The 15,909-nt window shown below is 50.8% G+C and overlaps 1 protein-coding gene across 1 annotated transcript; it reads left to right on the top strand.

The window, feature by feature from the left end:
- The first annotated feature begins 223 nt into the window (after positions 1 to 223).
- On the top strand, positions 224 to 3,740 carry NKX2-3 (NK2 homeobox 3). The gene is made up of 2 exons (XM_027529119.1): positions 224 to 759; positions 2,242 to 3,740. Exons 1-2 carry the CDS (start codon positions 399 to 401, stop codon positions 2,982 to 2,984), a joined length of 1,104 nt encoding a protein of 367 aa, XP_027384920.1. The 5' UTR covers positions 224 to 398; the 3' UTR covers positions 2,985 to 3,740.
- Positions 3,741 to 15,909: the final 12,169 nt, after the last annotated feature.

Raw genomic sequence — 15,909 nt, 5'->3', positions numbered from 1 at the left:
TCCCGCAGCCACTAGGACTTCGAGACTCTATACTAGCCCTTGTCTATTTCTGGTAGCTCAGCAGCACCCCCACTCAGTGGATGCGGAGGGGTGTGGTCCACAGCAGCTGGAACCAATGGGGAGGGAGGTCCGGGCGAGAGCCCCGCCCCCGACGTGACGCACGACCCCCGGACTCCTGCTTCTCAGCCCCGGCCCCAGTCCCTGCAGTGGCTGTAACAAAACCCAGACCCCCACGTCCGGGCCAATGGAGGCGATTTAGACTGGAGTGGGACCGCGTCTGTCAAAAGCCCGACTCGGCAGCAGCGGCGGAGTCCAGAGGAGAGCTGGAGCCGCCGCGCTGCCTCCCCGCCCCCGCCGGGATTTATTGAGTATTTGGACTGGACAATTAAGTGGCCCTGATGATGTTACCAAGCCCGGTCACCTCCACCCCTTTCTCAGTCAAAGACATTCTGAATCTGGAGCAGCAGCAGCAACAGCACTTCCACGGCGCGCACCTGCAGGCGGACTTGGAGCACCACTTCCACTCGGCGCCCTGCATGCTGGCCGCCGCTGAGGGGACGCAGTTTTCGGACGGAGGGGAGGAAGACGAGGAAGAAGAGGGCGAGAAACTGTCCTATTTGAACTCACTAGCTACAGCCGATGGCCACGGGGATTCGGGGCTCTGCCCCCAGAGCTTTGTCCACACGGTCCTGCGAGACTCGTGCAGCGGGCCTAAGGAACATGAAGAGGAGCCCGAGGTCGTGAGGGACGGGAACCAAAGTGAGTAGAGGGGGGAAGGAAACACTCATGTGGAGCAATGGCGGGATGCCCGCAAACAGCCCACCAACCTTGTCGGCACGGCTGCCCGCCTCTTTAGCTCCTGGCTGGTGTCATGCCAGTTCCTGGTCAGCGACAGCTCCGCAAAACTCAGATGCTGCAAGGGAGCCAGGGCGGAGGGAGAAGGCCAAGATGACTCCGCCAACTACTCCCCCCAGAGGGAGGAGGCGATGCAGCCCCGGAGGTTATTGCTACCCTGATGCGGATAAGCAATGTGGGCTCAGCTGCCGGGTGCTGACAACTGTAGCTCTTCCCCAGAGCTAGAGGGGCATGAGCCTCAACTTCTCCCACTTTCCCTCTAGCGTGAGATGCGTTTTTTGAGGCCAGGGCAGCCGTTCTCTCTTCTCGGAAAAGGTAGTCCAAGCAGATTGTGTGCCTGGTGTCCGGAGGGCGCAGGAACTTAGGTAGAATTTTAGCGGGGGTGCTTTCCTCACTTCTCCGCCTGGAACTCTGCGTCCTCGCACCCGTGGCACCCGGCAGAGAGCGAGCGGATGGTGGGAGAGCGCATGGGAACGTAGTTCATTCCTCACTCGCACCCCTGAGGCAACCGGCCTTTTTGAAAATCTGTAACGTTTTGCTTTGTGTCCCAGATTGTGTGGCTTCGGGCTGAGTGAAAAACGCGCCGAACTTAGATCCTGTCTGCTCAAGTAGGACGGGAGGTGAATTGGGCAGGGCAACAGAATAACTGAATAAAGCCTCCAAGGAAGTGTTTGTGAGGAGACAGAGCCAAAAGAATCTCCTTCCCCAAGAGAAGGTTTGTTGTGGCGGAAGCCAAGGCCTTTGCTCTGACAGCTCCCCTGGGCCTAAAATCGACATGAAACTAAGTCAGTCAGTCAATCAAATTTCTTTTTCTTTCTAAGGTATCGGTTGTCGTTACTCAGACACTCATTTGTGGGTAGGTAGGCGTTTAAATGTAAACAAACAAACAAAAAAACAGTTCCTGGGCAATAAGCAGTACACTCAGACATTTCTAAGCAGGAAGATTTTCGCACATCGCACGCATTTCGGCCGCCAAAACCCAACATGCCTCTCACACCTTCAGCTATTTATGACGGAAAAGAAGGCAACCGAATTTGCAAATATTGGAGTTATGTAGTTACAAACTTTCATCCTGAAAATAATCATTAGCAAGCCGAGCTGCACATTTAATACAGGGTAATCTCTCGCAGATGCTGAAGTTCTAAATAAACGCGTGCTAACTACCCCTCCCCACACTATGTGCCTCCACCCGTCAAGGACGTGGTGAGGGGCCTTGGGCGATCGAAGGGTCCCACGGCGCCAGAAGTCACAAACCTTCCCCAAAACCCAAGCAGTTATTACTGCACGCTCCGCGTTGCCACCAAAAAGGGTCACAGTGCTCCTGGACCGGAGCCGCGGAGAGGCCGGGAACAACTAAGAGACGCTGTTGTTTTGCTTCTTTCGCAGAAAGCTGCCAACTGAAGAAACCTCTGGAGGCGGCCGGAGACTGTAAGGCGGCAGAGGAGAGCGAAAGGCCGAAGCCACGCAGCCGCCGGAAGCCCCGGGTCCTCTTCTCTCAAGCCCAAGTCTTCGAGCTGGAACGCAGGTTCAAGCAGCAGCGGTACCTGTCGGCGCCAGAGCGCGAGCACCTGGCCAGCAGCCTAAAGCTCACGTCCACCCAGGTGAAGATCTGGTTCCAGAATCGCAGGTACAAGTGCAAGAGACAGCGGCAGGACAAGTCTCTGGAGCTGGGCGGGCACGCGCCCCCGCCGCCGCCGCGCCGTGTGGCGGTGCCGGTGCTGGTGCGGGACGGCAAGCCGTGCGTCACTCCTGGCGCGCCAGCCTACGGCGCGCCCTACAGCGTGGGCGCGGGAGCCTACTCCTACAACAGCTTCCCCGCCTATGGCTATGGGAACTCGGCAGCCGCCGCCGCAGCCGCCGCCGCTGCAGCCGCCGCCGCCGCGGCCTACAGCGGCAGCTATGGCTGTGCGTACCCGGCAAGCGGTGGCAGTGGCGGCGGCGGCGGCGGGGCCTCCTCGGCGGCCTCGGCCATGCAGCCCGCCTGCAGTGCGTCTGGAGGCGGCCCCTTCGTGAACGTGAGCAACCTGGCCGGCTTCGGGGGCGGCGGCGGCGCGCAGCCGTTGCACCAGGGTGCGACGGCGGGGGCCGCGTGCGCTCAGGGTACCTTGCAGGGCATCCGGGCCTGGTAGGGACCGGGCAGGTAACGCGGCAGGCGACCCCACCGCAGCCTGGCGCCGCGGGACTAAAGGGCGAGAAAGGCTGGATCCAAGGAAGGACCAGGTCCCCTCGTTAAAAAATATAAATATATATACATAAACGTCTCGCTCCCCAGGGCCTCGGAGCGCAGCTTACACGAAGTCCGGGGAAGGAGGCTCTGGGGCGAAGAGGATGCGCCTGGGCCTACATGGAGACTATCTCTGAGGCAGAAACGCTGGCTGGGTGCCTGGAGGACAATGGCCCCAATCTCGGCTCCAAAGGGAGTGCGAAAGGCTGGGACTCAGGCTGCCAGTCGTCTCCCCTAGAGCAAGAAGGGCTTCTCTTTCTCGGCCTTCTCGCGGCCTCAGCAGAGCGCTGGCGGAAAACTCAAGGACAGAGAACAGCATGAAGGAGAGAAAAATGGGCGTCGTGGCTTGAGAAATCCCCAGGCCCTACCGACCCTCTGCTCACTTTGCAGGGCCGGAGTGCCACACCACAGTCCATTTTCCTTTTCCCAACCGCCTGCCCTCCGCAACAGATACCTCGGCCTGGATCTCCAGATTGTCAGGAGGCGTAGAACTCTGCAAGAAAAATCAGCGGAGCGAGATCAAAAGTTGGGGGTTTGAACAAATCTGGAACCTAGGGGCCCACCGGAGGTGTTACCGGCTTTCCTTCTGTTTCCTATTCTGTATTCAGCACATATAATATATATATATATATATATAACTAAATATATCCACACGCCATGTACACACCCGCTGCCATACACTACAGGAGTCAATAAACAAGGTGCAATATTTTCAAACGGTTGGCCGGCTACAGACCTTGTTTAGCCCACAAAAGTAGGGAGAGATCCTTCAACAGGGCGGTGGGGAAGGAAAAGATGCTCTGGGAAAGCAGTTCTGCCCTGGGCGATCGCAGGCCTGGTCTCCCCTGCCTCAGCCCCCAGGCTTCAAGTCCGGTCTCTAAGGCTTTGTTCATTAATTTCTCTTTACTGTCCTAGGGAGGACAGGTCGGAGACTCAGGGCCTTTTGAGGTGGGACTTTGAAATCCCCCCAAGTTTCACCCAGATGCTTGGGCTAGTATCTGGGCCTGCGTTAGATCAAGGCTTAGACTCTGCCCACCTCGAATGCCTCCAGAGTAAAGGAAACCTCGCCCCTAGGCCTAGCCGTAGGCGCCGCGAAGGCAGCTCCATCTTCTGCCGCCGCCCGGCCTTCCAGCGCGCCCGGGGGCGCTGCGCCCCGCCGCGGCCGAGTTCTCCCCCTTGGTCGCCCTCCCTTCTCCCCCGGCGGCCGAGGCTTTATGCGGCTCCTTGTCACTTGCGGAGAATGCCTGTGCGAAGCCTGTGCTGCCACACGGCCGATTGTGAGCGTGCCAAGGCGGGTGAATGGGGAGGCCTCAGCGCGCCGCGCCATTGTGGGGCCGGGCCTCGCTGAAAGGCGGCTCCGGGCCGGGAAGGTGCGGAAAGAATGGCTTTTTATTGGAGTCCCGAACAAAAGGTGTGGTAGGAAGGCGAAGTCCCCTGCGCGAACAAAAACCTCAGCGCGTCGGGATTGACGTCCCCCCCGAGCTCCCCATTGCTTCTCAGAGCGGGGGCTTTGTGCAGCAGTCTGCTCAACAGAGGGACGGAGAAATGCGCGGGGGTTTTGTTCCCCACTTTTTGTGCGCTGGGGGAGGGGGCGGCCAGGGGGAACGGGGTCTGGGCGGGCAGCAGGGAGGGGCTCGCTGATTAGGCTGGGCCGGCCCGGGCGCCGAGATGTTCAGCGGGAGTCGGCTGCCTGAAAGCAGGGTCATTATTGCTACAAGTTTAGCAATTTCGCCCTTAGAGGAGGGGGCGGGGGCTGCTAGGTTGCTGCGGGGCCGCCGGGCTGGGGAGCTGCAGAGTCCCGGAGGAGAGAGAAGAAAAAAAGGGGAGGGGAGAGAGAGAGACAGGCCGGCAAGGCAATCCACCAAACCCACTGACCGCCCAGGAAGAGGCTTGGACGCATCCAACAGGGCCTAGCGGGAAGCTGGACAGGCGGCGCCTGGGGGGGCGAAGACCCGCCCTCCCCTTGCCTCCTTAGAAGCAAAAAGACCCCCGAGCCAGGCACACCAGGCTGCGGATCCCTCAGCTCCTCGCCGCCCGTTTCCTCCTCTCTCAAACCGCCCTGCAGTTGGGACACCGTTTCCCACCACCCCGATGTCCCAAACCCCCTTCCTAGCGAGCCCTCCTTCTGGAGCTAGTCTCTTTCCTTGAGTTGCTTAGGCTAAGGGCTTGGAGGGAATTCTTGCCTCCTAAGACATTTCTCACTGCCTGCAGCCTCGGACTCCATTCATCCATCCATCCATCTATTCACAAGTATTCACTGATACTGATACTACTAATACATGTTCACTTCACTGTTCTGGCCACTGCGGAACGGTGAAAAATAAAAGTGTCCGCAGGCTTAGGCCGTTGATTTGAAGGAGTGTGTGCGCCGGGAAGATAGACAACTAACAAATAAATGTAAAAATAGGTAGTTGATTCTAAGAAAGAGAACCAAGTACTGGAGGGAGGATTCTTTTGAGTAGGTGATCAGAGAAAGCCACATTGAGGACATCAGATTCAAGCTGAAGCCTGAATGACAAAAAGAAAGCCAGTCCAAGCAGCGCTTTGCTGTTGCCGCCTCCTTGTCTCTGCATATGTCCTCCCCTCCTTCTGGAATGCTCTAACACCCCCATCTTTCTGGTAAACTCTTGCTCCTCCGTCAAGGCCAAGCTTTTTTCCTGAACCACCCAAGTGGGGGTAATCACTCCCTAATAGTGCCACCAGAGTCTTAGGTACTTTCCAGTATCACCACATAGTGTCATGAAAAAATTTATTTGTCTCTCTCCCTGCCATGTGAGGGCCTAGTGAGTTCGGAGGGGCCAGGCTGGCATCTTTTCCCCCTAGAACATATAACACGGAGATCATGGGGCCAGGCTGCTTCAGAGTGGCCATCCCCAATGCAGGTGGCCCCAGTGCTGTGGAACTTCTCACTGGGTGCTGACTGCAAGGAAGATGGGCAGAGCTAGACTCTTGAACCACCTGGGTGGAGCCAGAACACCGGAAATCGACCACAGAAGACCTGCAGCCTATCCCCATCCCAGAGGAAGGTCGGGCCTTGGGCACCCCAAGATGCTGCGGGGCAGGGGGCAGGGTGGATATGGCTTCCCCAAGGGATTGCTGCCCCTGGCCGTACAGCTTAAAACCTAGGGAAGAAGGTTGAGAACTTGGTGGTAACCTTGACACGAGGACACCAAGTTTAGGGTTAGGGAAGAAGACTCAAGGAGAGGGAAGGGTGGGGCGGGGGTGGAAAGCTGGAATGTATGCAATAAATCCAGGACCTGCATCTGAGACCCAAATCAACTTTCCCTACATTCACTAGGTGAGAAATATGGTCAGCGATCAAGATGCTGCCCAGCACGGAGCACTCACTTCTAAGCCTGGATTTCAGCGCGTGCGCACTAGAAAACCCAAGGCTCTGGGAGCAGATTCCATTGCTCCGCTGGGGGTTTTCCTAAGTAAGCAACTCCTTTTTCTCCCTCCTGGTCTGTATCCTGCTGGACCGTGGCCTCTCAGTGCTCCCCAGCACCGGATACCCACCTTCCTTGCTTGGCTTCCTCCTGGCCCGCATTGGTCGCCCTTCACTCTGCATCCATCCCCTCCGGTTCTGGAAAAGGGGCGTGTGATTCTCATAGAGGAAACAGAGCTGGTTCTATGAATTGGCTCCTGCGCACTTTGCGTGTCTTGAGATACTTAAAGCCAGTATGGACCAGCCCCCTCCCCGATCCCTACCCTTCCCCAGATCCTTCAATCTCTGGGTATAAATAGCTCACATCTCTTCGTTGAAGGATTTCCGTACTGCTCAGTTGCTGAGGTTCCAGTGCCTTGGCCATCAGAGGGTGAAAACCCTTGACTAACAGCTAGTTCTTCTTTGAGCTCCCTCTCTAGGGGAAAAGATACCCTCCCAGACCCAAACCACCGCCTAGTTACTGATTGTCCTGTGATCCAGGAGGAAATGTAAAATCCAGACAAGCCTTCTAACGACCTATGAGACTGCGTGGGTGAAGTAAACCGTCTCTCTGGGTTATGAGCTCTAAAGCAAAGAAAAGCGATACTCCTTCCCCATCCGATGACAGGTGTCACATTGGGCTCAAGCAGTGAGTAGGCACTACTCGTGGGGCATGTGGAATAAGTTCTACAAGGCCAGCACTTTCTTTTTCTTTCTTCAGAGCCTAATCTTGAGGGGTTAAGAGGATGAACTCTGGAGTCAGACTGCCTTTATTTCAATCTCAGGGCCACCATAAACATCATTAGAGACCTTGAGTAAGAAACTCTCTGAACCTCAGTTTTCTCCTCTGTAAAATGGGTATGCTTAATAGTGCCTTTCTTATAGGTTTTCTTTTCTTACAGTAGAACACACAAATATTAAGTATACAACTCAATGAAGGTTTATATATGTAGATGCTCATGAGCCAATCAATCACCTCGGCTTTGAAAATTAAAGGAGATGATCCATGTAAAAGCAGCTTAGTGCAGCAGGGTCTGGTGGCTCAGTGGTAAAAACAAACAAATAAACAAACAAAAAACCCCCCAAAAAACCCGCCTGCCAGTGCAGGAATTCGGTTTCGATTCCTGGGTCGGGAAGATCCCCTGGAGAAGGAAAGGGCAACCCACTCCAGCATTCTTGCCTGAGAAATCCCGTGGACGGAGGAGCCTGGCGGGTTACAGTCCATGGAGTCCCAGAGTCGGACAAGACTTAGCGACTAAACAACAAGCAGTGTCTGGTAGGCATCAGCCAGGCCTGCGCTAGGCGCTGTGTATAACTCAGAAGCCCAGGACTGTTTTCTGCCCTTGGGTCACTCATAGGTGCACAGGGAGAGCGGGCGGGCGGGAGCCATTGCTGATAAACCAGGGGCATGGGCCACCTGGCGGGGCCGTCGAGGCTGGCAAACTTTTCAGAGGTTTGGACTTGAGGAATTCGACTGAAGAAGGAAGTGAAAGGAGGTTCCTGGGGGAGCCACGAGTCCCTCCAACCCATGCTGCGGGGAGGAAGGGGTCAGGAGGGAAACCTAGCCCCTCTGGGCAAGGCGATTCCCGGGCAAGGCCTGGGTGGGGCCGGGTGGGCGGGCGCTCCGCGGGAGAGCAGCGCGTGCAGGGGGCGGGCTGGTTCAAGGCTTCCAGCGCAGCGTCCTCCTCCTTCGCTTAATGGTTCCGAGCTCAGGGGGGACATCCCAGGTGCCTTCTCCCGTCTCCCGGGGAGAACGGCGGATTCTCGATGTCTTGAGTTCAGTGCTCCGCCGCCGCCCGCTCCGCTTGAACGGGAGGCACTGCGGGTGGCCCAGGTGCCTCGGGGCCGGGAGCAGCGTCTCACACCGGCCTGGGGCGGCCAGAGCCCGCTGGGCACGGAGCCCTCAGCGAACCCTGGGAGAGCCCAGAGTGGGAGAACCAGCCGTCCTGGCGGTCACTACCGAGGCGCGGAGCCAAGCCCAGCGCGCAGCGAGGAGATAAGACGCTGTGCGGGAGGTTGGTGAGTCCGTGTGGCTTCCGGGCCAAGTCCAGAGGGGCTGGGGTGGGGGAAAGGGCACTGATCTCAAAACTACGCTTGCTTTATTGAAAAGACGCTCCCACAAAAAACCTGAACTGTAGGTAACGTTCATAGCAGCAAAATTTTCTAAAGGGAAGTTTAGAAAATTTATGGAAGTATGACACATACAGGAAAGACCTAAGTGTACATACCGCTCACTGAATCTTCAGAAGCTGAACGCTCCCTGCGAACCACATCCAGATGATAAAATAAAGCATGCCCGACCCCTACCCCAAGCCCCCTTGTGCTCCCTTTTTACGACTACCATCCCCACCAAGTGAAGTCGCTTGCTCGGTCGTGTCCGACTCTTTTCCAGGCAAGACTACTGGAGTGGGTTGCCATTTCCTTCTCCAGGGGATCTTCCCAACCCATGGGGTTTTTTTGTTTTTTGTTTGTTTGTTTGCCCCATTTGGAACACTGTATAAATGGAATCACATAGCTAGTGCTCTATCTGCCTGGCTTTTTAAATCTGTGAGGTATATATTCTGCGTGTTGTTGTACATTGCTCATTTTCATTATTTTACAGAATTCCCTTGTGTGGATGTGCCGCAATTGATTCATCCATCGTGCTGTTGATGGGCTTTGTGTAGTTTCTAGATTTGGGCTGTGGTGACTAATGCACCTACAGACATCCAAGAACAATACCCTGTAGAACTTTCTGCAGTAATGGAAGTGTTCTACGTCTGTGGTGTCCGGTATGGTTGCCGCTAGTCACATGTGGCTGCTGCTCCCTTGAACAGTGTGTGTGTGACTGAGGGATTGGATTTTAGTTGTCTAAAATTATGATTAATTTAGATGCAAAGGGTCATATGTGTTAGCACAGTTCTAGTATGTCTTTTGATGACCGTAATGCACATTTCGCTTCTGTACATACCTAGGAGTGCCATTGCTGCGTCTTAGAGGATGAAAGTTAGCGGAAGTAGATTCTACCAAGCAGTTTTCTAAAGTTGGTTGTACCAATTTACATTTCCATTGGGAGCAGCACCGAAGTGGTTAGTATTTTCATTCCATTTCTCTTCATGTAGTGAAAAGAGGCTTTTTTGCTTACTTTTAAGTAAAGCCATGAAAACTGACACTTAACCATAGGGAAGATGATGTAATAATAATGATGGTTGGACGATTTCCTGAGGACTGAGAGATGTTGCTAGCATGGGTGCTAAGTTGCTTCAGTTGTATCCGACTCTTTGCAACCCTATGGACTGTAATCCACCAAGCTCCTCTGTCCATGGGATTCTCCAGGCAAGAATACTGAAGTGGATTGCCATTCGCTCCTCGAGGGGATCATCCAGACCCCGTGTCTGTCTCTTCTGTCGCCTGCCTTGGCAGTTAGGCTCTTTACCACTAGCGCCACCTGGGGAGCCCTGAGAAATGTTATAGGGATCTAAAGCTTACCCTTCATGCCACCGCACTTCTGCAGCTGGGCCTCCCACTCAATCAACCTTCTGCTTTTGGAACTGGAGCAGGATTAGCAGGGCACTAGGGCAAAGGCGCCCCGACTGCGACGGACCACGCAGAAGCATGGCCGAGAGGAGCTACCCCACGCCCGAGGTCAGGGGTGGCAGCCGAAAGGAGCTACCCCACGTCCAAGGAGCGGTGGCTGCGTGAGTGCAGGAGGGTGGAGAGGAGCCACTCCACGTTCAAGGTCAGGAGGGGCAGCTGTGAGGAGATACCCCTCGTCCAAAGTAAGAGAAACCCAAGTAAGACAGTAGGTGTTGCGAGAGGCATCAGAAGGCAGACACACAAACCATAATCACAGTAAACTAGTCAATCTAATCACACGGACCACAGCCTTGTCTAACTCAATGAAACTAAGCCATGCCTGTGGGGCAACCCAAGATGGGCGGGTCATGGTGGAGAGATCTGACAGAATGTGGTCCACTGGAGAAGGGAATGGCAAACCACTTCAGTATTCTTGCCTTGAGAACCCCATGAACAGTATGAAAAGGCAAAATGATAGGACACTGATGGAGGAACTCCTCGGGTCGACAGGTGCCCAATATGCTACTGGAGATCAGTGGAGAAATAACTCCAGAAAGAATGAAGGGATGGAGCCAAAGCAAAAACAATACCCAGCTGTGGATGTGTCTGGTGATAGAAGCAAGGCCCGATGCTGTAAAGAGCAATATTGCATAGGAACCTGGAATGTCAGGTCCATGAATCAAGGCAAATTGGAAGTAGTCAAACAGGACATGGCAAGAGTGAATGTCGACATTCTAGGAATCAGCGAACTAAAATGGACTGGAATGGGTGAATTTAACTCAGATGACCATTATATCTACTACTGTGGGCAGGAATCCCTTAGAAGAAATGGAGTAGCCATCATGGTCAACAAGAGAGTCCAAAATGCAGTACTTGGATGCAATCTCAAAAACGAGAGAATGATCTCTGTTCGTTTCCAAGGCAAACCACTCAATATCACAGTAATCCAAGTCTATGCCCCAACCAGTAATGCTGAAAAAGCTGAAGTTGAACGGTTCTATGAAGACCTACAAGACCTTTTAGAACTAACACCCCAAAAAGATGTCCTTTTCATTATAGGGGACTGGAATGCAAAAGTAGGAAGTCAAGAAACACCTGGAGTAACAGGCAAATTTGGCCTTGGAATATGGAATGAAGCAGAGCAAAGGTTAATAGAGTTTTGCCAAGAAAATGCACTGGTCATAACAAACACCCTCTTCCAACAACACAAGAGAAGACTCTACCCATGGACATCACCAGATGGTCAACACTGAAATCAGATTGATTATATTCTTTATAGCCAAAAATGGAGAAGCTCTATACAGTCAGCAAAAACAAGACCGGGAGCTGACTGTGGCTCCAATCTGCTGCTAAGTCACTTCAGTCGTGTCTGACTCTGTGCGACCCCATAGATGGCAGCCCATCAGGCTCTGCCGTCCCTGGGATTCTCCAGGCAAGAACACTGGAGTGGGTTGCCATTTCCTTCTCCATTGCATGAAAGTGAAAAGGGAGAGTGAAGTCACTCAGTCGTGTCTGACTCCTAGCGACCCCATGGACTTCAGCCTACCAGGCTCCTCCGTCCATGGGATTTTCCAGGCCAGAGTAATGGAGTGGCTTGCCATTGCCTTCTCCTGTGGCTCAGATCATGAACTCCTTATTGCCAAATTCAGACTTAAATTGAAGAAAGTAGGGAAAACCACTAGACCATTCAGGTATGACCTAAATCAAATCCCTTATGATTATACAGTGGAAGTGAGAAGTAGATTCAAGGGAATAGATCTGATAGATAGAGTGCCTGATGAACTATGGACTGAGGTTCGTGACATCGTACAGGAGACAGGGAGCAAGACCATCCCCATGGAAAAGAAATGCAAAAAAGCAAAATGGCTGTCTGAAGAGGCCTTACAAATAGCTGTGAAAAGAAGAGAAACAAAAAGCAAAGGAGAAAAGGAAAGATATAAGCATCTGAATGCAGAGTTCCAAAGAATAGCAAGGAGAGATAAGAAAGCCTTCCTCAGCAATCAAGAAATAGAGGAAAACAACAGAATGGGAAAGACTAGAGATCTCTTCAAGAAAATTAGAGATACCAAGGGAACATTTCATGCAAAGATGGGCTCAATAAAGGACAGAAATGGTATGGACCTAACAGAAGCAGAAGTTATTAAGAAGAGGTGGCAAGAATACACAGAAGAACTGTACAAAAAAGATCTTTATGACCCAGGTAACCATGATGGTATGATCACTCACCTTGAGCCAGACATCCCGGAATGTGAAGTCAAGTGGGCCTTAGAAAGCATCACTACGAACAAAACTAGTGGAGGTGATGGAATTCCAGTTGAGCTATTTCAAATCCTGAAGGATGATGCTGTGAAAGTGCTGCACTCAATATGCCAGCAAATTTGGAAAACTCAGCAGTGGCCACAGGACTGGAAAAGGTCAGTTTTCATTCCAATCCCAAAGAAAGGCAATGCCAAGGAATGCTCAAACTACCACACAATTGCACTCATCTCACATGCTAGTAAAGTGATGCTTAAAATTCTCCAAGCCAGGCTTCAGCAATACGTGAACCATGAACTTCCAGATGTTCAAGCTGGTTTTAGAAAAGGCAGAGGAACCAGAGATCAAATTGCCAACATCTGTTGGATCATAGAAAAGGCAAGAGAGTTCCAGAAAAACGTCTACTTCTGCTTTATTGACTATGCCAAAGCCTTTGATTGTGTATATCATAACAAACTGTGGAAAATTCTGAAAGAGATGGGAATACCAGACCACCTGACCTGCATCCTGAACAATCTGTATGCAGATCAAGAAGCAACAGTTAGAACTAGACATGGAACAACAGACTGGTACCAAATAGGGAAAGGAGTACATCAAGGCTGTATATTGTCACCCTGTTTATTTAACTTATATGCAGAATACATCATGCAAAATGCCAGGCTGGATGAAGCACAAGCTAGAATCAAGGTTGCTGGGAGAAATATCAATAACCTCACATACTCAGATAACACCACCCTTTGACAGAAAGCGAAGAAGATCCTCTTGATGAAAGTGAAAGAGGAAAGTGAAAAAGTTGGCTTAAAACTCAACATTCAGAAAACTAAGATCATGGCATCTGGTCCCATCACTTCATGGGCAAATAGACGGGGAAACAATGGAAACAGTGAGAGACTATTTTCTCTGGCTCCAAAATCACTGTAGATGGTGGCAGCAGCCATGAAATTAAAAGACGCTTGCTCCTTGGAAGAAAAGCTATGATTAACCTAGTTCAGTTCAGTCGCTCAGTTGTGTCCGACTCTTTGCGACCCCCTGAATCGCAGCATGCCAGGCCTCCCTGTCCATCACCAACTCCTGAAATTTACCCAAACTCATGTCCATCGAGTCAGTGATACCATCCAGCCAACTCATCCTCTGTCATCCCCTTCTCCTCCTGCCCCCAATCCCTACCAGCATCAGGGTCTTTTCCAATGAGTCAACTCTTTCTTTGCATGAGATGGCCAAAGTATTGGAGTTTCAGCTTCAGTATCAGTCCTTCCAATGAACACCCAGGACTGATCTCCTTTAGGATGGACTGGTTGGATCTTCCTGCAGTCCAAGGGACTCTCAAGAGTCTTCTCCAACACCACAGTTCAAAACCATCAATTCTTCGGTGCTCAGCTTTCTTTATAGTCCAACTCTCACATCCATACATGACCACTGGAAAAACCATAGCCTTAACTAGACAGACCTTTGTTGACAAAGTAATATTATGCTATCTAGGTTGGTCATAACTTTCCTTCCAAGGAGTAACCTAGACAGCATATTAAAAAGCAGAGACATTACTTTGCCAATAAAGGTCCACCTAGTCAAAGCTATGGTTTTTCAAGGAGGTGGGAGCGGGGTTCAGGATGGGGAACACATGTACACCCATGGCGGATTCATGTCAATGTATGGCAAAACCAATACAATATTGTAAAGTAATTATCCTCCAATTAAAATAAATAAGTTTATATTAAAAAAAGATAAAATAGTCTGCTACATGTTTGAGGGTGAAGGAAGGGAAAGGAGGTAGAAAATATGAAATTACAGGGTGGGGAGACCTCAGAGCTCAAAAGAAGAAGCATTGTTTCTAGAAGTAGGAAAGAAAGTATATCTATATTTAAAGGGGAAGTGTTACTTGTCGAGAGAATGGATATTTATCCCTCTGAAAACAAAGTAATAAAAACAAATCAAGGAGAGTGGGTCCCATGAGGAAGAGCCTGCCAGTGGAACTCAGCTTTCCCAGAAGGGTATCGAAAGATCAGTTCAATTCAGTCGCTCGGTTGTGTCTGACTCTTTGCGACCCCATGGACTGTAGCACCGCAGGCTTCCCTGTCCATCACCAACTCCCAAAGCTTGCTCAAACTCATGTCCATTGAGTTGGTGATGCCATCCAACCATCTTATCCTCTGTTGTTCCTTCTCTTGCTTCCCCAGCATCAGGGTCTTTTCCAATGAGTCAGTTCTTCGCATCAGGTAGCCAAAGTATTGGAGCTTCAGCTTCAGCATCAGTCCTTCCAATGAATATTTAGGACTGATCTCCTTTAGGGTGGACTGGTTGGATCTCCTTGCAGTCAGCCCCGAGCATCCTGTATCATGCATCAAACCTGGTCTGGCAATTCGTTTCACATATGATAATATACATGTTTCAGTGCCATTCTCCCAAATCATCCCACCTTCACCCTCTCCCACACAGTCCAAAAGACTATACATCTGTGTCTCTTTTGCTATCTCACATACAGGGTTATCGTTACCATGTTTCTAAATTCCATATATATGCATTAGTATACTGTATTGGTGTTTTTATTTCTGGCTTACTTCGCTCTCCATAATAGGCTCCAGTTTCATCTACCTCATTAGAACTGATTCAAATACATTCTTTTTAATGCTGAGTAATATTCCATTATGTGTATGTACCACAGCTTTCTTATCCATTCATCTGCTGATGGACATCTAGGTTGCCTCCATGTCCTGGCTATTATAAACAGTGCTGCAATGAACATTGGGGTACACATGTCTCTTTCAGTTCTGGTTTCCTCAGTGTGTATGCCCAGCAGTGGGATTGCTGGGTCATAAGGCAGTTCTATTTCCAGTTTTTTAAGGAATCTCCACACTGTTCTCCATAGTGGCTGTACTAGTTTGCATTCCCATCAACAGTGTAAGAGGGTTCCCTTTTCTCCACACCCTCTCCAGCATTTATTGCTTGTAGACTTTTGGATAGCAGCCATTCTGACTGGCGTGATCTCTATTTTATCTTAACACTGGCGTTCTTTCTTCAGATATCTTTCCTTCCCCCTTTGGAGTCAGATTTCTGAATTTGTCTTTTTTTTTCCCCCTGCCAACAATTTTTGATTCTTATTTTTAAGTGCATTCTTAAATTTGACAGGCAAAGATAAGTTCTTTAATAATGAGAGAATTTAAAGTAATGTCTATATATATATATATATATATATATATATATACAGAGCAAAATAGCAGAAAGGATCTCTGAAAGAGGCTTTGGGCAGGAGGAGAATGAGTAATGGGAGAAGAGAATATCAATTGATAGATGTCATCTTTTTTGCTAGGGAAGCTGACCTAGCCCTAATCAGATTTTATTATCACTGCTTCAATAAGCCATTTTATCCAAAGGATAATTTCAAAACCACATTTAGGATAAATTTGAGTCCAACTATTATAGGCAAAACTGAAGCAGAATTTTTAAAAATTTCATTGAAAATGTTCATTATGTGGATCTTGATTGCAGTAATCTGTCTAAATTTGTCTTGAGAGCTACTTCCCTTTCCCTCAGCCTAAATGACGCTCATCTCCCAAATGCTAGATATTGATGCCCTCAGCAGCACTCCTGAGGTGTTGAA

Source organism: Bos indicus x Bos taurus, chromosome 26, assembly GCF_003369695.1.
Source record: "Bos indicus x Bos taurus breed Angus x Brahman F1 hybrid chromosome 26, Bos_hybrid_MaternalHap_v2.0, whole genome shotgun sequence".
Classification (NCBI taxonomy): Eukaryota; Metazoa; Chordata; class Mammalia; order Artiodactyla; family Bovidae; genus Bos; species Bos indicus x Bos taurus.
Note: the sequence above shows the minus strand (reverse complement) of the source record. Positions and strands in the feature narration are given on the sequence as shown.